At 43.4% G+C, this 24,810-nt stretch overlaps 1 protein-coding gene across 2 annotated transcripts; it reads left to right on the top strand.

Moving 5' to 3' along the window:
- The first annotated feature begins 1,402 nt into the window (after window positions 1-1,402).
- Window positions 1,403-24,321, top strand: FAM234B (family with sequence similarity 234 member B). Of its 2 annotated transcripts, none has more exons than XM_083859420.1 (13): window positions 1,403-1,915; window positions 8,092-8,484; window positions 9,428-9,526; window positions 11,824-12,012; window positions 13,869-13,999; window positions 14,666-14,813; window positions 15,154-15,295; window positions 15,889-16,032; window positions 19,395-19,476; window positions 19,704-19,859; window positions 20,459-20,576; window positions 21,722-21,948; window positions 22,367-24,321. In XM_083859420.1, exons 1-13 carry the CDS (start codon window positions 1,600-1,602, stop codon window positions 22,370-22,372), a joined length of 2,151 nt encoding a protein of 716 aa, XP_083715546.1. In that variant the 5' UTR covers window positions 1,403-1,599; the 3' UTR covers window positions 22,373-24,321. The 2 variants fall into 2 exon arrangements, with proteins under 2 accessions (XP_083715546.1, XP_083715547.1); XM_083859421.1 differs by lacking the exon at window positions 1,403-1,915 and adding an exon at window positions 2,990-3,030.
- The last annotated feature ends 489 nt before the right edge of the window (window positions 24,322-24,810 follow it).

Genomic DNA, 24,810 nt, shown 5'->3' with positions numbered 1-24,810 from the left:
AGCAAGGGTGGCACAGGCTTAACACTGATGAGGGGCTGGTGGCTGTGTATTTTCATGTTTTTTGGGTTCTAACATTTTTCTAAATTACCACATTGTCCACACAAAGCTCTCAGACTTCCAAGCCTAACCCCAAGCATCCCATTATTCAGCATCTGGCTTTTTCAAACTGCTTTGGAAAAAACATAAATAAAATTAACAGTGACATTCACATAAATTAATGATCTATTTGGAACTTTTTAATTGATATTAAAACACTTGACAGGTCTAATTTATATGCAAATCCATTTATATTCACAGCGTAAAGAAGGAAAACTTCATTTCTCATGCTTTGCAAATCATTAAATCCTCTGAACATATTGCTTAGTCATATGTTTCTCAAAAGCATCAGTTTAACCACAAATCACTTGTTCCCGCAATCCATTAGCCTCAAAGAGAGCTCTGGGCTTGGGGAACAAGCCATTTTTGTGGGGACACATGAAATTAAGAGTGGGCTATGCTGCACCACAAATGTAAAAGCATAGCAAACTATGGGCTTTTGCACTGTATGTGTGTGTGTGCCAGATGTTAGAAGATCACAAATGAGGACACCAGACTTCCCAGTTCCTGCTTCTGGCTGTTTTCTGCCATTCCTTTGCTCTCAGCTCTAATTGGTACCAGAAGCATTTTCTTAGAAGGAGTCACACTGCTGGACAGCTCTTTCCCTGTCTATCACAGGCTTTATTAACTGAGACTTGAAAAGGATCCAGGGTCTATCCTGTAAATATTTACATAGATACAAGACTGCTCTTAAATCAAAGCCTGGAGGACAGGAAATGGCATATGGAACAGAAAGACTCTATATTCAGAACGACCTGGAAGGGAAAGAATTACGACTGTGATGGCTTCTCCAGAGTTTGCCACCTGGGACCGACCCGGCAAGTGCTGTGTTCTCAGGAAGGTCTCTCCCTGAAGCCTGCTGACATCAGTGGAAAAAAACCCTCTGGTACCAAAAGATTTTGGATCAGAACTATTCTCTTTCCCGTTCATATCTGAAAAACAAACTCTCTTCACCAGCTAGACCACTTGGTGTCTCTCTTCTGCTCCTTATTTGTTGTTAGTATTTAAGGAGTTCCAGGACAGACCTGGACATGAAAAAGTACATCATTTGCAGAAACAGCACCTGAAACAGGGGGAAGTAAGAGCAGCAGCAGACGCTGAGGAAACGTGATGTGCTCATTAGCCAAGCGGAGTCTCTTTTGATGTATTTAGCTAATACTTCTTCCTCTCATTCAGTGACAGCGGATATTGCCTTGTGAGGTCTCACACAAATCATGACTTGAAGAAGTGGTGGTGTTCAGTGGCCCATGTGTGGGCTTGGGCCTCAGAAAGCTGGAGCATTGTAGCTTTGGGGAAGCCACAAAATCCTCCTTGCTCAACTTCCCCTTTGTGGGAGAGTTCACTCGTTCACTTATCTTGGAAGGCTGCGGTGATGATTGAGGACAGCTTTGGAAAACAACCTGGCCGTCTTTTGTAATTAATCAATGACAAAAATAAAATAAAACAAACTTGCAAAATAAAAAGAAAACAACTAGATTTCTTCCAACAAAATGCTTTCCAAGAATGAAGCAACAACAATTTAAACAGACTGGCACTTTCAGGATGACACGCCTGTTTTTCATCTGTCAGTGCCCACACGGCCGTGCAGGCTGCAGAGATCCGGGCTGCCCTCGGTCACGGCCCGCTGCCACCGGCCTGCCCATCCCTGCGGTTCTCTGCCCCTCCAGATCCCCAGGGACGCGAAGGGCCCGGACTCCTCTCAGGCCTGGGAACTACAATTCCCAGCAGGCCGCGGGGAGGCGCGGGGCGGGGGCGGCGCGCCAGCGCACTGTGGTGTCAAGCATGGCTACGGTGCTGTCCCGGGCGCTGAAGCTGCCGGGTAAGGGCTGCGCGCCCGCGGGACGAACCGAGCGCCGGCCGGGGCGGGGCAGCCGCGCCCGGGGCAGCTCTGAGCGCGGGAGGCACGAGTGCCGCTGCCTGAGGGCCGCGGGGTGCGTTGCCATAGTGATGTGCTCGGTGGGGGGAGGCCCGGAGGTGCGGGCGGGGGGAGCCCGCGGCCGTGGGAGGGACGCGGCGTCTGGGGGCTCGGGGGGCGCCGTGCGTGGCCTCGGGGGGCCTGGCCGCGGCCCTGTGAGGGGACTGCGCGGGACAAAAGGAGGCGCAGACCTCTGAGATCCGCTCCTGCCGGGTTTTACCCACAGAAGCCAGGCAAGGAGTTCGGCAAGTGCCAATGCAATTAAAACCTGCCTGCCGCCTCTGCATCTTCCAGCAGGAGATCTTAAGCGAGATGAAAGAATATTAAAACATAAAGGGCTATTGTGTGCAGCGAGCAGCAGTCCAACAGACGTTCTCTTCAGTAAGGAGATTAAAATGGAATTAAAATACCTTGCCAAACCAGATCTTGGGAGCATGCTAGTTGCTGTTGGATGTATTGTGAACAGTGCCAATGCACCTGGCTGCATTAACTTCAATGGGAAAGTGCCTCATTGCTCTTCCTAACCGTGTCTTGCCTTTGGGACAGCCCTGGTGTTATGAGAAGCTAGGAGACTAGCTTTTAGTGATTTCAGCTTTATTAAAAGGAACAGCCTGGGTGAGGGGGCCCGTAGGGTGCACGCACACCACTGCTGCTCCCCAGACGAGTTCTGTCGGCTGGCGGATCTGGATCTTCTCACCTCAGCAGTCTCCAGAAAGACACTTTCTGTGTTGAAGTTTATGGTCCCTGTGTCACCCATGTGCTATTCTGGTTAGGGTGACGCAGGTGGAAGGTTCCATCTCGGGGTTTGATGCTGTCCTATGATTTCTCCAATCGAAGATGTTGTTTCTAGCCTTTATTTGTACGGTGGCTCGTTGTTTTAGGGGTCTTTGTTGCGCAACTCTGCCTTCGCTAGGCCTTATGGGAGCTCATACTTGCTTATTAGATGAGGTAATCCTGCTCCTTGTCTCGGGTGTTCGCCATTATGGATGAGAGGGGAGCAGCGGGGGCAAGACCTGACGGTAAGGGGCTTTACATAACTGGGAACAATTTAACTAGGAAATAATTAACTTACACAATTATGAAACATTTATGAAGTATTTAACAGGCAACTATGAAAGAGACAACTTTTAACATAATATCGGAACTTTATGTTAACCATTAATCAACTCTGGAAATTCATTTTCCACACTGGGACAGAGACAGGGCCCAGCTGTGTGCTGCTGGGGAGGGCTCCTCCTCGGCACTACACATCACAGTGGTCCTGCATGGCCCCAGTCCCTGAGGCTGCACTCAGTGGACTGATCATACTTTCTTCCTACATCAGTCTGTGAAGGTCACAGTAATGTCTTCAAGGTCCTTCCTGCCATCTTTTCATACCCTTTACCAGGAGTCATTACTTTTAGTTTGTGGTGCCTGTTGAGTCTCATTCAAATAAATTTTGTTTGCAAGTTGATATCTTCCTGGTTTTATATATATATATATAAATACATATATATGTATATAAATATATAAATATATATATATGCACACACATGTCTGTTGAAATGGGAAGGAATCCATTACCATGAAGTCTGTTTAGGAAGGGTGCAAACTGGTAGGTGTAGGTATGTGCATTAGGCTGTGACCACTGGGGTACTGTGCAATAGGAAGTACAGATCTCTTTTGGGACCTCTGGAACCAACATGATCTATTTGATATCTGCTGTTGGAAAACACTGATTTTGAAAAAATCATAACAGGCCATGCAGCTGCATTTAAGAGAACAGTTCTTGCATCAATCCTTAGGTTAAATTGCAGAAATCATACCTTTCTTGTGTGTTTAATTAATGAAAAATGTAGCTTCCAAGAGCACTGAGAAAGCAGAAAACCTACTGCTATATCTGTTTTTCCTGCCACATCTCATTAAATTAAATAAAATCAATATGTGGCGACTTATCTCCTCGTGGGCTTAGAGATATGTCTGCAGTACCCAGTACCAGACTGGTGCCTGCCAACTGCCAGAAAAATAACAGAACATGAAATCAGTACAACAGATACTGGAACCAGTGTGCCATCATCAGAATAATGCACTGAAAATTGCACTCTTCTAAAGTCCAAAATCTGCTCTTTTCACTCTAAAGTGAGTGCAAAGAAAAGCTTTCCCAGTCAGTCGAAATCAGCAAAAATAAGATTACAATTAATATCTTTGAAGCCATCAGCAGAAGAAATGAATATTTTGTTATGACTGGGACTTCATTTCAACACAGATCAACTAATGGGTGCCTTCTTTCCAGATTGGGATCACACAATGATCATCAGTTTTTCAGTGAGAGGTCACATTCTTCTACTGCAATAGTTGTCTGTGGGAAGATAGCATTTGGCAAAAAAATGGGGGATTTTCAAAGTCATGAAGTGTGATGTAGAGATCTGCTGCCCTTGAAAGCCAGTAAGTTGGGGCGTTTTCTCTCTGTTCTGTCTTTGAAAGCCTCCATCATCAGTATTTGCTTTTTCTTCCAGTGACTGCAAAAAAAAAAAAAAAAGGATATCTAGCGTGATGTGACCAGTAACTTGCTCTGATTGTAACCACAGGTTCAATGAGAACCTCTATTTTATCACTGATGCCATGGAAAGAATGTAATATGGTTTAGAGCAGGTGAAAACAGAAGATGCTTTTTTGACTATGCCTGTGGGAGGGAGGGAGTACAGAGCAGTAGAGAAACTGACTTTGCTGATACTAACTCCATACCTGTGAAGTGCATGCAAGATTTGTATACACTTAGAATCTCTTTAGAAGACAGATAACAAGGTGTGAGTTACACAGATCTGGTTCCTACATAAGGCCACAGAACTGTGGCTTGTTTTAGCACGGAGACTAATTTCTCCTGAAGGCTGCACAGTGGTTATCCTTTCAGGACATATGGTGAGAGTTTGACCAAGAGGCCAGCTCAGACCTTTCCACGATGGAAAACTGAAAACTGTATGTATTCCCTGACAGCTGATTGCTTGCAATAGAGGCAGTTTTAGCTTTCTATTGATGGACAAGCTGTTTTCCTCCAGCCCGAGCCTTGTTGTTGACCAGAAAAGAAAGAATTTGACTTCTGGAGCACTTAAAAATAAATCATCATTCTCTAAATGCTCTGAGACTGCCTCTGTTTTCACACTTTCTTTACTGGTTTTTATGTTTTTGTGCTTTTCTGCTGAAATGTCATCTGTGAGTGATTAGTGAAGGCCAGATATATTATCTCTCCTTCCCACATCAGGTGACCTAAAATTTGGATGAAGAGTCATGTTCCTTCTGCTCTCTCTCCATTAAGATGAATTGTGAGTTACACAGAACAGCCTTGGGAGGCTGAGCTGAGCACATGCTTGCCAGCATTCCAAATGCATTTCCAAAACACCTACACATTGGTTAATGTTCTCTCTGAACAGTGGGAGATAAGTGTTTAAATCCTTTGAGATGAGATGAGATACACAATTGGGTTTTACATGTACTAATGAGTGCTCCAACAGCTCTTAAAGGGCAGTACCTTCCCTCCTTTTGGCTTAAAAAAACCCCTGCAGGGCACATTATGCCCAAGTTTACTGAGTGGCTGTGCCTTGTGGGTGTGTCAGATAACCTTTTGGGGAAAGATAAGGGTGAGGGAGTGCCAGTTTCTGATTCCTACTCTGGCTTAGACATGAATTAAGACTGAGCAGCTCTCTGCTTTATAGCTCTCCTATAATTCTCCAGATCCTTAACTGTGTAGATCATCAAAAACTGTCATTACTGTAGTAGCTGTTTTCTAGCTACTGATGAGTGGTTTTCAGTAGGACAGGTGTTACGGATTGCAGTTGACACCACTGTTGATGTTGCCAGCATCTCAGTCTCTGCCAGTTCAAGGAGTGGGTGAGCCATATTTTCAAGGTCCTTTCTGTCTCCAGAAAGAGATCCAGAACAAAACTGTTCCAGATAAATTTAACTGATACCAATGCTTTCAGTTGCATCAAGAATGAACAACAAGTTCCAGTGTTTTGGTTGACTCTTTGGAATTAAAATAATTAAATAAAACACAGTATATGTGAAGCATAAGTATGCTTTGGGTTGTTTTACCCAAAGGTCGCCAGTTTCCAAATCTGGAGCAGTCTAGTTAACATAACTGTCTGTCTTTGACTTCCCAGGCTTAATACCATTTGCTCTTGCACCAGCCACATTTGTTTTTCATGCCGTTCTTACCTGGCTTGAACTGGCAAACTTGGATCTGTTGTAATAAGCTGCAAGTACCATGGCAGCAAGACCTTTCTGGAATTTTTTGTTTCAACTGAGAAGTCTTTCAGTCACTTTTTAGCACAACCTACAGTATTAGACGCTTGTGAAAATGATGCTGCAACTTTTGAGCAGAGAGCTGTGTGCCACCAGGGTTGGTGGCCTTCTGTGCACTTAGGGCATGGAGCCAAGGTTATCAAGACTTCCTGAAAAGCCCACACTTTGAGCACATATTTAGAGCAGACCTACGTGAAACAATGCAATGTGTCACAGGGATACACCAAACCAACCCAAAGGAATGCAGTATCTCTTGGTGGGGTGCTCTGCCTCAGCAAGGAATTGCTTTTTGGACTGTATATGTGCACCAGATTTTTTAGTCTTTTGTAGAAGCCCCTAATTCAAAAAGGAAGAGACTGTCTTAGGTATGTGAATGTGTTGGATATTTTTATTTCTTTCTGTTCAATGTAGATGAGTTATCCTGGCTGTTCCACTTAGCGTGAGGCATTTGATTTTTAGTAGGATTGAAAGTTTTTCTTAAATTCTAAAAATGAAGCTGAATAGCAGTTATAAGTCATAGACGAAGGGAAAGTGAAGGTCCTTTTGTGGGCTGAGAAATGAGGAAGAAATAAGATACATATGCTGCAAAATATACTCTAGATTATGCAAAGTAGATGTTTCACACTGATTTCATACTACACTACATCTGTAACTTGAGTGTCTTTAACAGGAAAACCAGAAGTAAGGTATACTATCTTAGTCAGGAAGAATAATCATGAAAGCTCTAAAGTCTCCACTTTGTAAAGCCTTCCCATCATCTTTGTGTCAGAGAGGGGTTACAGCTTGCATATTTTTGCTTGTTAGTTATGCCTTGCATGTATCACTTCAGGAATCTTTGGGCACAAGCTAGTTCCTGTTTCAGATCAGCTTTAAACAAAAGGAAATGAGACAGATACTTGGGATAGTGAAATCTCACCTTGGAATTGGAGAGAGAGAAAACCAGACTAAGACTGCAATCATCAGAGCACTGGCCATGGCTCCATGCCTAGCCCTGTGGCACAGGGCAGCTCCCTGAGACGTGACCCTGCACTCGTAGCTCAGGGCAGTGAGTCTGCATGATCTTTCCTGTCCTCATAAACAGATGGCACTGGGCTTATGCCAGGGTGTGTGACCAGCCTCTACACCTGCCCTTGCCACACTCCCTGCAGCCATCTAGGCCTTGAGGGAGAAGTTGTCTGTGTGCCAGGCATCTGTGCAGGAGACACCTAAAGCTAAGCTACTTTCCTGCACCACCACCACCTGACGGGATCAGTACAAGTTTTCTATCTTGGCCAGGCTAAGCACAGGCTGTTGGCTCTGGTGGGAGCAGGAACAGAGCAGCTGCACTGTGGTTGCCTCAGGCAGGGGTTAGAGCATTCCCTCTTCCAGAATTGAGCCATGCAGAGAAGGTGGTGTCTTGGAGGAACAGCCTGATTCCTCCAGACATCATGATGTTACTGGCCCAAAGGGGCAAAATTACTTTCCCCTCATCTTCAGGGAGCCTTCATGCCTCATTATCAATTAAGAAAGTATTAGAATTAAATCAGCTATGAATTCCATATAGACATACACATACATACATGTATACACCCCCCCCCCCCCGCCCTTATCTGCAGAAAACAATCTGTCAGCATCTCTTCTCTCACAAATGCTACTGTGAAACATGGAGAGAGAGAGAGAGCCTGTCATTTCTCTCACTTGGGTCGATACAAAATGCAGACTACTCTGTCATCCCTTCTGTATCACTCTCCACTGCAGCCTTTTCTCCACAGTGATCTTGCAAATACTCATGCTTTATTGTCTCTCTCCATCTTTTTTCTCAGGAAAGAAGAGCCCAGACCTTGGGGAATATGATCCCCTCACTCAGGCTGACAGTGATGAAAGTGAAGATGACCTTGTACTCAACATCCAGAAGAATGGAGGGGTCAAGAATGGGAAGAGCCCTCCAGAAGAGACAGAGGATCCTGATTCTGATGTGGAGGTTGGGATGACGAAGGAGCACTCATCAGAGAGCGCACCTGAGGGTTATCCTGCAGAGACGGCTGGGAGTTTGGAGCAGAAGGCTGCTCCCTCCCTCATGCCATACCTGCGCACTGCGATCTTCTTGCTCACTGTGGTGATCTCAATGATTCTTGTGCTGGTGTGCGCATTCCTAATCCCCTGTCCCCCTAGAGACTTGCATAACACCTGGAACCGCAACCTAGGTCAGGGAGCAGGTGAGAAAGCCCCAGGAACAGCATCTGGCATGGGGGAGGTGGCAGCTCCCAGGCTGGGCATCGGTGGGAGAGACCTATCTGGGAGAGCCAGGTCAGAGCAGAGACCCTTTCTCACCACTACAGATGGTCCAAAATAATAGACAGGTGGCTGCGTCCTGCTCACTCTTGAAGTTGAGGCAGGTGAAATCTGGCATCCCCAGATAACAGTGCCACAAAATTTTGTTTCTGCCAACATCATAAATTATTTAGACTCTTCATCCATCCTGCCTTTTTGTCTGGATGTTGTGTTCTGTTCCAGATGGAGATGGCCCAGCCCACTTTAAAATACAGTGCCTCCCTTTCTACAGCCTGGACTTTACCAGTACCTCCATGCTGAAGTATGTAGTTGTGTTTGAGAGGAGAGGGATAGAAGCCTTTATGTCTTCTAACTAGCTTAATTAACCTTATTCCATTGTCTTGTAGTCCTGCTTGAATCCATAAATCAACATTTGAGATCTTTTGTTACCCTGTATTGGTCACTTAACATTCTAAAGCATCTCCCATTCTGGCTTCTGCAATAAAGTAACACTGTTTTGTGAAATAATTTCTGCCAGGTCAAGATATGTCTCTCCCTCATTACTTTCTGCCCCTGGCTTCCAAATCTAAGCTTTTCATAAGATATATCCACATCACTTCAGAAATTGAAGTGGGAAGCATGAATCTTTTTCTGTTAGCTCCTCCATTTTTCCTTTTCCTTTCTCTGATCCAGATGCTACATTTCTGTCTTTCCATGCAATGAAAGATGGTACCGTGGTGTGAGCTGCCTGCCCTTGGTGGTTCCTTAGCAGACTTTGTGAGGCTTGTCTACCCACAAGTCTCATTTCTGGGCCATTTCTCCTCTCCCAGTGTGGAAAACAAGCTGGGCGGCCTTTTTGACATGCAGTGACTCTCTGTAATGTTGCAGGTGGTGTGTTATCCCCACTGGAACTGTGTGATGTGAACGGTGATGACCTCCCTGACATCCTCATTGTCTTTACTGCCTTGATGAATGCCAGTGTCATGGGTAAGTGCTGCAGCTCATTTACATTCCTCTTAATATGTCAGTATGGACCTTTGTATAGTTGTCTTAGACACAGGAAGAGTTCCTGCCACTGCAAATCCACTGCATTGCTCTTTCCAGGGTTCCTTAAAATTGCTGGTGTACTCTGCCTGTGGTTGGTCATGCTTAAAATTTTCATTACAAGTGCTCTTTTTCATTAATTTCAGAAAATTTTAATTACTATGCTCCTATACCTTTTGGTCAGCATCATCTGTTTGCCCTTACCTCATCTTGGGGGAACTCTATCTCTTTGTCCTGCATTTGTGCACACTTCACTTTGTTTTTAGAAACACTCTCACTTTGGTACCTTTTTCTTCAGGTCAGTCCATATACTTGCCAGGCTCTAAATCACTGTTAATTTACAAATAATAAACTGATAATGTGGAAGCTACTGTGCCTGGCTGTTTAGCAGGTGTTGCCCTGCTTCCTCCTCCTGGCTGCTTTGCTTTCTTTGTTAGTCCTCACACCTTTCAGGTAACATAGCAGAGCCTGCTGATACTGGCCACCATTATACAGGAGCTGCCAAATCCAGTGGCATCTTACTGCATGGGGCTTCTGAAGTCCTGGAGGTTCCCAGCTGCCTGCTGCACTGCATCTGCCTATCCTGGCATTGCCTGGTAGCAGGTGGATCTATTCCATCTCAGAGACGTGTTCAGGGAGCAGGCATACCTTGCAAAATCTGAAGAAAATTTTTGGAGCAAAATGCCTTGGCTCTTCAAAGAGGTACTAAAAATACTGTTAGAGGATAGGGAAGATGCCTTTCTCCATGGCCCGAGCATGGCCCTTGGTATTTCACAGGAAGTCTGTAAAAAGAAACCTATGAACATAGAGAAAAGAGTAAAGTAGCTTAAACATAAGTGAGAGAGGAACATACAGTTGATGTAAAGACTGTATTCAGTTTATATAAGTTGTCATTTGCACTCTATATTTTTGCCATTGCATTGCTTTTATTTTTTATCCCAGATATACATATAGTCAGCATGCTCTGAATGAAACTAGTCATACTTAATTGCATCGTGGGCTGTAGCTGTGCTGGAAGACAAAAACCAGGCACTAGAACAGGTGTAAGCAGATCACAATCTAGAACTCACATAGCTGGGTATTGGCCCACCAGTAGTTTGTGCTTGGAGCATTCACACAGTGCCAAGTAGAGATAAGCTTGGAATAGGCACCCAGCGGAGTAATCTGTAACATTGTTAACTCTTTCTCCAGCTTGCACACACAATAGCTGTGAGCTACATTCAGGAGTTAGTTGTTCTTGTCCCTCTCAATGTAACAAAGATAACTTGATCTGGGTCAACCCCTGAGGATAAGCCACCTGACTTTCAGTTTGAGAAGAGAGCAAGTTTGATTTAGAGACTGGACTCAGCCTTATATTTAGCCAATGGCCTATGTACGCCTTTTGTGTCATCAGGTCACATGTTGTACATGCTCCTAGTAAGACAGAAGTTGACTGGGTCTTTTGTTACTTTGAAATGTGTGGGAGTTCATCTTAAATTGTGATATGACCATACTAGGTAGAGATTAATTACAATAACCACACATTGGTCTGAGGGTAGGCTGAGCTAAAAGTTGATCACATTTGGAATCAGAGCCAACAGTCAATTGAAACAGAATAAACTACTTTATTTTACAATTATTTTGTGCTAACTGGTGAATTGGAAAAAGAACGCTGAGTTCCACCAATTGGTTGCATTCAGTCTGTTTATCACAATAATGAAACTCCTTTGGAAAACAAAGGAAAAAGTTCTCAGACCACTAATCACTTTCTGTTGCTCCAGAATTACAAACAACCCAGCACTTTCATATGAGGTGACATCTGCCTTGGGAGTCACTTAAGGTTTCCCCGTGGTGCTAGCTGTTTTGTTGAGGGAGAGGGGATCAGAAGAATCAATCTGATTTGACAGCAGTGAATTTCACAGGAGGAAGTCACCACAATTGAGCATATTGTCCCCAGGAACTTGGTTCTCTCTGCCCAGCTGACCACATTTCTTGCTATGAGCTCAGGTCCAACCTCTGGATTTTCTGGACTGATTATCAGCCCAACTTGTTTGGAGATCACTGCCAGGCTCTACAGCAGAGAATTTCAGCCATGAGGTGACATTTGACCTTTGCTTTCAGGCAGTGTGGATTTGTCTGTCTTGAACCACTCAGCTCCAGGAGCTAGAGCTGGATCTCCAGGATAAGGACCCAAGGCAATGTGGTCGTAGTAATCCCTCTGACACCAAGGGATTACATTCTCTCTTTCCTGCCTTTTCTAGGTGTCTCTAGACCCTCTGTAACTGTGGTGGCACTTTCTGGTATGAATGGCAGCACCTTGTGGTCCATCCAGCTTCCAGAGGAGACACGAAGTGTGCAGTGCAATGGGCTATCACTGGGGGCAGCTGCAGGGCCTGTCTGCCTTGTTACAGGAACATCAAAATTCCTCAGCCTTCTCAGTGCCTCCACAGGTAAAGTCAACTACCAGCATATTAGAAATATGCTGCTGCTTTTTTGTTTTCTTTAAAGGACTAATAAGCATGGATAATTGGGTTCTAGCACATCACCGTGGCTATTACTTTGTGACACACAGGAGTCAAGACACGAATAAGTTTCTAGTTACACAGGAAGAGAGAATCCAAAACATTTCATCTCTGTGGCAGCATCTTCATCTTACATCTCAGAATATTTCAAAGTGTTAATCTTATCCTGTACCATCCCCATGTCATAAAGAATATGTAAAGTCTGTTCTCATTAGCATTGAGCTGCTGGTACAACTCAGGACCTATCTAACAGCACTGCAAAGCTGAACAGCATTCTTGGAAAAGTTGCATAAGGATACACATGACATCCAGGAAACATTGCAGAGAAATTAGGCCCATAGTTGAATTGATTAGATGTGAATGAATATTGTATTTTTAAACACTTGATCATGTGCACCTTCATTCTCTGATTGCTGTTTGTTCTACCACATTAATTCATTGGCAGAAATAGTCATAGGTAGATATAGGGTTTTTGGAATCAACCAAAAGGTACTTTGAAGGTGGGTAACTTTGGGATAGAGGTGTGTGTTAATATTACAGTTCGATTTTAATGAACCCAGTTCATCCAGGGGCAACCACAGTTGCTGGCTCAGCAACAAGACACCTCCTATGTCCTCTGGCTGACGGGTGCTATGCTGTTCATCAGCTGCAAAGTACCATCAAGTTGCTCTCCCTGCAAGAATTTCTACAGTCTGGCCTTGGTATTCCCACTCAGTTCCATCCTTTGTTCCATCCCCCTTAGCAGGTCCTATGGTTGCAGATTGTGGGTGTGGGGAATCGTGGTGGAATAGGTTTCAGGCATGCCAATCACATTCCATCCAGGGAGCAGTGACTGTATTTTACCCTGTAATTTCCATACTGTTAGAACTTCTGTTAGGATGTGAATAAAACATCTCAAGTTTCCTTTAATTTTACCCCCAGGTATCTTCCTACATTTTTCAAGTGCTTTTAGGGACCAGGTTACTTGCATGGTGTTCGCTTGGTCAGGACCGTGAGCTACCTCCTTTACCAGCAGTAGTAATGAATAGGTTTGGCCCTTGGTTTATTTTGTCATTCAGGGGCAAACCTTATCCTACAGAGCAGCAGCAGCAGCAAAACATTTTTAAAGATTGAAAAAGCAGAAGTGTTTGCAAAAGAATGATGAAAAAGTAAAAGCATCAAATTTAATTGTTGCCTCTGTTTTTCATGCTTATTTGCAAGTTTGCAAGTCTGTTTTTTCTGTGTTTCCAACTGAGTCCATGCTGGACTGCTGAACCATTTGACATCATGTCTGTTGACATGCTTTTGCCCTGAGGTGGAGTGAACATGTCATGCTGGAGTAGTAATTCACCCCTGGGAATTTAACTGAGACACAGATTTGCACTCTGAATATCTGAACTATCCATCTGTTTCCTTTCCTCACATCTACCTGGCCTTTACTGCTGGCTGAGGCAAACAACTGCTGTCCTGTAGAGCAGCACTCGTTTAGGTTCTCCTTCATAAATGAATCTTAGATATCTCTGCTATTTCAGAAATTGTTTAGGGCTCAGGTCTGTTAAAGAGATGCTAAGAAGGAAGCACATCAGGACTTGAGGCCTGACTCAAAGGCAATCTGAAGAAAAGCTGGGAGAAGAATTTTGCTTTTCACTATGGTTTATCTCAGTTTTTAGATATGTCTTTCCCCTTCCCACAGAATGGGAGAAATAATCTCTCTTGCTCCCTTTTCATAAGGTTTTCTGGGGACCCTCTAGGGATGCCCTCTGGTTCCACAAGTACAGGTCTCTTTTATCTTGTTCTTTCCACAGGCAAGACCTTATGGACACTGAACTCCATTCACCTTTCAAGTGGGATCCTGGCTGCACCAGCTGCAACTCTTCCAGATGTAGATGGAGATGGGATTAGGGATATTGTTGTTCTGGCTCTCAAAGAGACACAGGTACAGCATATCCCTACTCAGGCTTTGGAAGGACCTGTACCATTTGTGTAAAGGAAAAATAGACTGATGAGGAACGACTGTAACTGGAGCTACAAGAGCCCCTAATTCTCATTCCCTTGGATTTTACTGAAAAGCACCCTTTTTCTTCCAGTAGGTCAGAGCAGTGAGATCAAACAATAATGACACTACCTGCATTCTCGACAGCTGGGAATGAACAGAAGAGTCATTATTTTCACCTGGCTGAGACTTGAGAATTATCTGTTTCTGTTCAGTGAATGTGTGGTTTGAAGTGAGTGTTTAGCAGCAGTATAGGGATGACTGTCTGGTGAAAGGAGCATTTAGCTTATCCGAAATAAATACTTGTGTGATTAATTCAGATGCAGATTTTCTTTATGCTCATCCCTTCCCACAATTCAAAACACCTCTGTTGTTAGAGAAGCTCAGATTTTTGAAGTCCCTTTCATATTTGATGCATTTGTGTCAAGAGAAAAACATGAATGTAAGATGCCCAGGAAGCCAGACTGAGCAAAGAGAAAGCAAACACTATCTAGACCTTGCTGAGGGGAAATGATCAATGCAGCTTCATGCTGTGGGGTTGCGAGAATATTCTGAGTGCAGAGGTGCTTGAAAGCACTGATTAAAATCTCTATTTCTCTCTCTTTGCAGCCTGATGTGTTTTTCATCTTGGTATCAGGAAAGACTGGAGCTGCTTTGGGTGGGCCTGTCAAGTACAGCACCAATGGAGAAGGGAAAGTGATTGGGCCCCTAGTCCACATCACCAGCCGGGGAGCCATCTACATCCTGTTTGGTTTTGGTAAGATGCACCTTGCCTCTGCAGCAATTCACCTTCCCGAGAAAACGTTTGTTTTACCTAAAATGGTCCAGGGTGTCCCTGGGATACTTCTGCCATGCCTTCTGCTGTAAAAGCTAGGAGGGCGAAAGCACAAGTGTCACTGCCATAGTGTGGAAAAGTACAGGAGCACCAATACCTGCTAGTCTCAAATACTTTGGAGTTTCCCAAAGGCACATCATGCCAGGGAAGTTCCAGCTCTGGGCATTTCATTGCCTTTTACCACAGCTGCAGTGGTCCCAATCACTCTCTGTTCCATTGAGTGTTTGCAATCGGGGCTCTTCATCTTTACTCTTCCTGGCAGGTAATGTTCAAGCAGTTGCCCTGAGGGATATCTTTACCCAAGCCAGAAACCGGGACAACTTTCCTGCAATGCTGCAACAGGAGGAGCCAGAGTGGGAAAAGCGCAGATCTGTCAACCTGTCAGAGCTCATTGACATTTACAGGTAAAAGATGGACTAGTCATCTTGCTCTTTCTGGGAGAGGAAGGGAAGGGTAGGCACTTATTAGTGCTTCTGGTGGTTCTACTTCAATACTGTCTTTCTCTTCATTGTCCAGTTGATAACTAGGGAATACTGTCCACTGCTTGTCCTAGCCAAAGAAGTGCAGAATATAATAAAAGGGAGTCCTTAGCTTCTCCTGCTCCTTGTTCCTTTCTTCAGCCCTGTATGCATTGCTGAAGGGAAATAAAGAGGCATTCCCAGCTAATGGAGTCTCTTTGGGAAGCTCAGTCTGTGTGGGCCTGCATTTCTCAGCTCATTCTTTGCTGCCAAACCTAGGTGCAGGCCTCGATAGGAATAAAGAGGGGGAGCAAATGTGGACTCGCAAACCTCATGCTTTTTTATAGTAACTTACGATATTCAGAAGACCCCACATTTGAATTTTGCTCACTTAACTGAGGAACCCACATCACTGGGGAAAAGATGGACTTCTCCAAGTATAGTTCACATCTTTTGTAGGAATTGCCATGTGGACAGGCAGCAAGTGCTGAGGTGTGCAGATACAGGCCTTGAACTCCTCTGTTTTCTATTTGTCCCAGTGGGGGTGTTGACTTTCTACAGACAGTGAAGGCATCTGACACAAACTGCAGCAACCTGCTCATCACAACCAAAGAGAGGTTGATCCTGCTGAGGGGACAGGACCTGGAGCGCCGCTGGACCCTGGAGCTGCAGAATATCAGCAGGTTACTTGCTGGGAATATTTTTCTGTCCTATTTCTTCCTGTACCATTTCCCGACTTTCAGTTCTAAGCACATGTGCTCCTTAGAAAGCAACTGACAGTAATTCTCCGAGTCTGAAGAGGAATCTAAGAACTGGAGGTGTGTGTTGTTGAGCCAAGTGAGGAGGGCAGGGAGAGCAAAGAACAGAAGACTGGAAACTTGAGCTATGTGCTTGTGAGTGATTACAAATAAGGGGCTTGATTCAGGTACCCAACACCGAAGTTATGGGAATGATGTGGCATTGGTGTTTAGTGGATTACTGATGTGTGATTCAGCCCACCTGCTGTTCAGGGCTTCAGGGGAGAGGGTCAGTTACATTAGTGATGTTAAGAATTTAAAGCAGGTGAATGAGTATGGCCCAGAGATTTTAATGTTCCTTGAAAGCTGAAAATGAGCGTTCTGATGACAGTCAGTACACCATCTATACTAAATGTAAACTTTAAATAATACTGTTCATTCTCTAATTTCACACATGGAAATAAAGTAATTTTCCAGATCTTGTGGGTTGGTAATAACCAGCAAGTTCAGCTTGCCCAGTATTAAATATTTGCAAAGGGCAGTTGGGCACAACTGAGGGAAATTACATGGGAAACAATTGCTTGCTCTAGTATTGAGAATAAAGAAAGCAGTTCTCAGCACTATGTTACTGAACTATCAAGAGCATAAATGGGAAGAAGTCACTGGAACATAATTAAGAAAAAAAACCCATGGCGTTCAACTGTCTTTGATTACATGATACATTCATGTAATGTCCACATTCTTGAGAGCTAATGGGTGACCTAAGCCACGACTTTAGGGATGGGTCGGGGCAGTTGATCATGCTATGGGGAAAGGAAATGAACTAAAAGGGTTTTGGACCCAGAATTTTCTGCAGACTTCTGAATGTGCCTGGCATCGAGTTTAAAGGGTGTGTACTAAGCAAAGCCACTTCATAGGTGCTGTAGAATCAGTTATACAAAAGAAATTTCTAAATGAATGCAGTAATAAATTGGAGTACACAAATCAAGAAGGGTTGAAAACTTCTTTACCAGTATGGCTGAGGTTGGAAGGCACCTCTGGAGATTTCTTAATCCCACCTGCCTGCTCAAGCAGACTCTATAGACAGGCTAGAGAAAATTCCTCAAGGCTGTATGCTGTCAGGTTTTTAAGTATTTCTGAGGATGGAGACTTCACAACATCTCTGGGCAGCTAGTATTCAAGGTTTCTGCGTTTTCCTGTTCTCTGACCTCCCAAAGGAAAAAGTACAGTACATGTAGAAGAGCTCTCAAATAATTGTTGAAAAATAATGAAAGCAATTCTTGTTCTAGGCCACTGTGCTAAAGTCCTGGATTCCCTGTTTTCTCAGAGTTAAGAAAGGAAAAAATTACTACACTGAATGTACTGTGGGCAAGAATTTAATTAAGAGGTTTGTTTGGATTTTTTTTTTAGAACTTAAGTTTTACTTAACCATCACAGGCTGGGGGACAAATTCAGGTCAGGGATGTTACCAGAGTCAAACAGACTGAATTCCTTATTAGACAAACCTTACAAAGACAGCTGTGAGTACCCCTTTTCCTGGGTAAACCTGCCCCAAGCATACCATTTCATCCAGGCAGACTGAGCCCAGACCTGTGGGAATACTTTCTGAGAAAACCAGCATGGCTACTGCAGATGTGCTGCATTTCCAGATAGCTTTTGACAAGATCCCTGGAAAACTATAAAGGAGAATCAGTAGTCATAAAACAAGGGTGAAGTTCAGAGACCATGAAATTGAGTAAGCAGTTGCAAATTGTGTTGTAAATGGATGTTTCAGATGAGAGAGGATTAATAGCAGGTTGCTGGGGGGATTACTGTTGGGAAGAATAATTACTAGCCTTCTGGTTCATTTGAGGAAGTGCCGAGGGGATTTTACACTTGATTGGTAGCATCTGATGTACTTGCATTTGTGTGCATTCAGTTTGTGGGATCCGCCACTGACTGTAACCCATAAAGGACATGAGAAGAGGCACCTTAGGAGACGTTTTGAGTTTGTGGTCATAGGATAGAATTGCCTGCTACTTCTTTTGCTTCTGGAGAGCTTTCAAGCTATAGGAGCGTCTCATGATACTGCCTTGAAAGCAATACCTGTTTGCCAAAGCTGTCTAAAGCAAATGACATTATTTGATGTCATAAGTATAAAGTCAAGCCACTGCAATACTGTGGTATTACTGTTCAGGAGCCATTCTGTTATGCATCTTTTAAAGGGGAAGATGGAAGAAATTTGGGAAAAGGTTTGGAAAAAAATGCTTTAGTAGGGAAGATTTAAATTGCTGAGTTTATATGATCAAAGAGACACCTGAGAGGTGAGTTCATAAGCGTGTGTAAGAATTAGAAGCTAACAGGCATAGCAAGAACAGGTGCCTTGAAGCAAAAGCCATTCATGTTCAAGAAAATGAAAATCCAGGAACGTTTCCTTGGGTGAAATTAATCATTAGAACTGACTGTCATAAGAAGTGATGAATTCATCTTATCAAAGACGAGGTAAAGGCAGCCTACTGATACTTGGTAAATTTGATGAAATACAGAAATCTGTCATAAATTAGAGGAGAGAGGATATACTCTGATGTTCCTGCCTTGCCATAAAATCTCTGGTTCTGTGAATTTTGTGGACACAACTGTACTTATTTAGAATTGTGCGTCTAGCTTTGGTGAATTGAAGGAAGACAGAGGCAAGGCTCAGAAAGCTAAAAGCAAGCAAGATGGTTAAAATCTGGTTATAATGGGAGATATTAATGTGTTACGTCATCCAGAAGTGAGAGAATGAGAGGGGACTTCATATAACCTGCTTAAGGTCATAAAAAGGCTAAACCTGCCAGTAGGAAGAATACAAGGAATCATGGGCTGACATTAATGTTGAATTTATTAAGATCCATTTCACACAGCTAAGTGGAAGATCCACTTTCTGCAGGAGACCAAATGTGCCAATGCATTTTGGAAGGGCTGGGTAATTTTATATAATTATAGCAACAACAGTACAGGTTCTCATGTAAAGGAAAGAATGATAGAATCGTGTACAGGGAGATAAACAGATGTCTACACAGCCCATCAAGGGATGCCCCCCACACAGACAACTCTGAAGAATGGTTGACAAGCACCATGGGGTGCTGTACCATTTTCACTTTTCTGATCCAACAACAAATGATTCCTGACAATCAGAATAGTTCTGAGTAGATGAAAGAGCTTATCTAGCATGACACATTCTGCCATTTAAAGAGGCAGAATGGAGGATGAAGACAACCATTCTGCCTCCATTTGAAATTACTTTTTTTCTACCACGAGGCTGAGTGTTTCTTTTTCCAAATTTACAGCCAGCCTGTACCAGGTTACTTTGGTGCTGACCAAACTCTGGACTTCATGCTGCAAGCACAGACTGGAGATGGGAACAAAAAGGTAAAACAGGTGAAGGCAAGGAGGCCAGTGACAGCACAGGATTGGGGGAGGTTGGGTAAAAAGAGACAAACATTCTCTGGTCCTTGCTTTTCCCATCTCTTTGACTGGCACTCATTACTCTGTGGCCACAGACATGAAAGGGAACAGCACTGGCCATGGCTCTGCAAGGGGGCTCTGCATACCCATGCCTTGACACCCATTAATGCTTGATCTCTCCCTGCCTTGAGGTAATGGTGATAGATGGCAAATCTGGCCTCCCTGTTTGGAACCAGGAACTTCCATGGCAGAGGCAACAACTCGATGCACTCTCAGTCATGACTTTGGACAAGAAGTCTGTCTTCCTCTTCTGGGCTGATGAAACACAGCCTGTGTTACAAAGTTTGGTGAGCACGCATCCTGTCTTCACTTTGAGGTTTCTCTGTGAAGCACATGCAGTCTCTGTCTTTTATTCCTGTTGTTATTGAACTTGAACTTAACATATAAGAAGGCTGTCAGGGACATCTCTTACTTTGACATTCTGACTTCTCTGAGCCTGAACAGAGGAGTTTTTATGTGTAAATTCTTCATTGCAAAGCTTTGTTGACAGAAATTTTGCCCCACAAACCCCAAAATTTGTGAATTTCATTTTTTCATGCAGCATTGAGGAGTAGTAACTTCAGATTTGTTCCCAGCCCAGAGTGCTCCTTCTGTCCATGCAGGCACACAGTTTGGCATGGAGACTCAAACTACCGGACTGTAGCTTTGCCCATCAAGCTGCATATGACAGAGCTAGATTTCAACCTTACCAAACAGAAGTTGTGGAGCAAATTCTGTTCTAGAGAAACAAAATGGTTTCAGGATTTAATCTTTGTAAAACCATAGTTTTTTATTCTCTGATCCATGTAAAAACAACACAATGTCAGAAAACTTTATTTTTTTTTGATGAAGCTAGACTCCCCTTTGCTAGCCAGTTGTTATGTTTTTGTCTCTTGCATTCCAACAGCAACCTGGTCCCAGACCTGAGCACCCAGGACTGCACCACCTCTATCTCCTCCATCCTGTTTTTCCTACAGTCCTTTTGGACCTCACCAATGCAACAGACAAAGTCATTGCTTCAGCAGGTGAGTACAAATGGAGGAGAAACTACCTAGGCTAGAAATACTGAGAGAGAAGTAGCTGTGAAAAACAATGGGCTGCAGTTGTGTCTTTAAAGGTAGCACCTAAGGTCCACCACACATGGGACAACAATGGGAAATAAGATTCAATTTCCTTCTGAAGGAACATCCCGTCCACCCCCTACTTTGCAAATAAAAGACACTCAGAGTTTCTTATACATTTAACCAATGAAGGGCTTAAGTTTGATTTTATGCATGTTTTACATCAGAGAAGTTGTGTTGCTCTCCATGAAGATATTTTTAATTTAATGCAGTGCATAAAAAATCACTATAAAACTTTTCTGTCACCTCAGATACAGTTTTGCCTTTTTTTGGCCATCTCCTGCTCTTTGGGATGGGAGCTGTTCTGCTTCTTTCTCTTTATTTTTGTAAGGGGCAATCCAAAATATGTAAGTGTGTTTTCAGGGAAAAGTAGATCTGGTTAAATCTATATAGGATTGTACAGTCCATGTTCAATTTCCTTGCTCTTTCTAAAGCAGTTCAGCAAATAAGCAGCCTCTTATGCATGGGAGTGTGGGATAAAAGATTAGTTCATCCAGAACTGAGAGAAGTAGGCCAAGAATTATAGAAAAACTGCTGCATAGTAATAACATCTAATTGGACTAGTATCAAAAACACAGTTCAGTCAAGAACAATAGAATACTATTTTTACAGGCTTTTTTTAGAAACTAGGATTTCTGAAGTCTGTACAGATCATTCTGCACTGAATGGGGTAACCTGACTTGCCAGTGCTTTACAAATTTCCCATTTTATAGAGATAAAGAGTAGCTACTAACAAGTGTGGGAAGGAAAGCTGAGAGTGAACAGTATTCTTCACATATGTTCATATCCTATGTCAAGCCCAAAAGCATAAAAGCATAACCTGGAACCAAACCCTTCAATTTCTGATCTATATTTCAGTTTCTTTCCACGGAAAAATGTTTAAATAATTTTTGTTACCAGCTAAGGTACATGGAGCTGTGAAGTCAGACTGAATATACTATTAGTCTAGTGGATGTTTTGACTGAGTAAGGGCTGTAAGATTTTTTTTTTGAAGAAATGTAATCATTTACTCCTCACCACTATTTTCTTGCCCTTTTCTGATGGACCAGTTGGAATTAATGATCTCCAAAAGGATGCATTTCACATCACTGTGACAACAACTGCAACCTCTGAAAAGCAGCCAGGATTTCTCTCGGTCAGCAAGCTGGGCCTGAAGTGGGCCATGATGAGTCAAGGTCAAATGGTGTGGTTAAAGGACAGCAGCACTCCAAAAATCAGTCGTGGAGAAGTGAGGCGATTTCTTGCCCGGATGAAATTTGCTGACTTTCCTCACAAGGTGAGATTGTGCCAGAATCCCTAATGAAATCCAGGCCTTTAAAAACATCTGATCTCTTCCCTACAGAGTTAAGGTGTTCTTTGGGATGGAAGGAGACTGGTGGGATGCAAAGTGGCTGTTTGCAAGATGACTGGCTGCCCCTTTGGGCATAAGCTGGACAGATTGTGAAGCAAAGGTGTACTTAAGCAGTTGAACACAGCACAAGATCTCAGAAAGAAACAGGGATGATGATCATAAGAAACTGAGAGACTTGCAGAGGGATCAGAGGGGCGGGACTGAGATCACTTGTTTTGACATGGGCGAACAAGGGTCCGTATAGTGGTGCCCAGGTTCTCTTGCCAACTTGTAAATTACTACTTTACCAGACTGGATGATAATAGATTTTGGCTTTAATGTTTGTTTGCATTTCCTTCTTCAGCTCTAGCCTGGTGATTCCTCAGATGTTGGTTGGACCTGTGGCCTGTATGGGGAATATAGGAAGCTGCTCTATGTATCTTCAGGAAAACAGCTATATAGATGGAATGGGAGCTAAAAGCACTTCCCTTTTTTTCAGCTATCTGGGGAATGCTGTTGGAGGCAGGTTTGTCCTAGGCAGACCTATTCTGTACCAGAGAAACCTTGTTGAGCAACTTCCCCTCCATATACTGTTCTTGCATGCTTCCTTCCAGGTAACACAGAAATGTGAATTTAGAGTTTATATACATATATATAAAAAATCAGGCTTTATATATATATGTGTTAATTTATACAATATATGTATATTTTTTGTATGTTTAATTTAGAACGAGATTTAGGACACACGTTTTTATGTCCAAACAGTGTTCCCAAGCAGTCTAACAAGCTCTATGCCTAGAGGGGGCCATGATGAGTCAAGGGAAGTGGTGTGGCTAAAGGACACCTTTAATTTTTGAAGAGAAGCTTCTGACTCCTGCAGGGTTAGTCTTACCTACAACTTCTTCTGTGCTCTTAGCTCTCCATGCTGTTGCCAGACTCACAAACAAACTAGTTCTCTGGCTGAATTACCTGATGTAGAGAAAGATGGTCTCCACAGCATTTGCCAGCCCCTTACACTTGTGTCTTTCTTTCCCAGTTCCATGTTAAAGACACCAAGTTCAGGCATATGTGGGTGATGTAGAAGTGAAAGGTTCACATTTTATTTCTCTCCATCCTTAAGGTTTTTATGAACCCAAATTGTCACTGTAACATCAACATCATGTCACCATATGAACCTGACTGTCACAGTTAAGATCATTCAGTCTTGTCACAGAAAAGCTGATTCTTACACTGCTGCTCCAGGGTTTAGAGGTTTAGACAGAGACAGAACTGGAAAGCTTTTCTGTTAATTTTAACCCCATTCTGAGCTCAATATTGCCATTCCTTGGCCAGCCCAGCCCTTTGTGCAGCTTCAGGAAGAACAAGCTACCCCTGGGACACATTTGCTCACGGTGTGTTAGGTGTTTTGAGCTGTGTCCCAGAGTGTGCCATCATTCTCTTTTGCATTTGAAAAGCATCTGTATGAATTTTCTTATAGTAGAAAAGGACATATAAAAGGGAACCACTTTGGTGCTTCAGTTGTTCCCCACAGTTTACGGCAACAATATAGGAACTGCTTTCCTAGTATGCCATTCTAAGTCTGGCCTTTGACATTAAACAGAGCCAGGCTGAAATGAGGATTGCAAAGGACTCTTCTGTCTAGCATGTGCCCTTCCAGCTTCCCCACATTTCCGTATGAGTTGTGAGGTGACAGCAGACTTTGACCCTCTTTCCCGATGGGCACATTAGCCATGGATTTGTTCTCATGGGCCCTTGACGCCTATCTTTCCTGGATCACCCTCTCCATCATTCCACATCTCCATATAAAGCTTCCAGGATAGCCCTTCAGGTTTAGCTGCAAGCCCAAAGGCTGGTCCTTGTGCCCTGATCTCCTAATGTCAGAGCCTGTGAACAGTTTGTATATGTTTAATGGTATTTTGGTGTAAATAGCTTTGTATATATTAGCACAACTGTAGCAATGGCTCTAGGCCTGGCATTTTCCTCCAGACAGGGTTCAGTGTTCATAATATGTAGTCAGTTAATAGAGCTGCATAATAGGACTGAAAGTGTGAGGACCAGTAACATATGAGGGATTAAAGAGGAGTGCCTCTTCCCTCCTGTCCAGCCATCACCTTGCTGGGAAAGGTGAATCGGCTGTTACCTAAGTAGTTACTCTTCTGAGATTCTTCCTGAGAGAACTGATATTCAAGAGCAGTGATGTTATCTCCTCCTTAATGTGAATTCACCCTGCCCACATTCTGCCCCATCCCCACTGTAAATAAAGAGTCTGTCTGTATATTGTTGGAAAAATGTATTTGAACTACAGTGAAGCAAAATAAATACTGTGGACAGCATCATGTGTCATGTGAACCAGTGTTTCACCGTTGAGAGATTATGAGTTTGCTTGGGGTTTTGATTCAGGGGTGGTTTGCAATATTTTTACAATGGACAAAAAGGAACAGATGAGTAGAAGTAATGAAAAAAGTAAAAGTCCTGCCAAATTCTTAAAGGTTGCAAAGAAACAGTAAAAGGACACAGACAGCAAAGTACCTCAGAATAGATTTTTGGTCAAAAAGCAGGAAGGGAATACGTGGGAGTCATTAGAGATAGGAAAGAGGAGAGAGATGCCTGAAAGCTACCCCCTATTCCTACTGTACCAGGACTTTTAGTCTGGGGGCAGGGAGAAGAGTTTGGGCCTGGAAATTAAGAATAAACAGGGTGTTCAGAGAGGGTGACAGCTGATCAGTATGAACACTGATGGCCTTCAACACTGGAGGTGTTGAGGGAAGGTCAATGTGATGCCACCCAGCAGTGCAATTTGCCCTCTGG

Source organism: Zosterops lateralis (genome assembly GCF_965231275.1).
Source record: "Zosterops lateralis genome assembly, chromosome: 4".
NCBI lineage: Eukaryota > Metazoa > Chordata > Aves > Passeriformes > Zosteropidae > Zosterops > Zosterops lateralis.
This window is presented reverse-complemented; position numbering and strand designations above follow the sequence as displayed.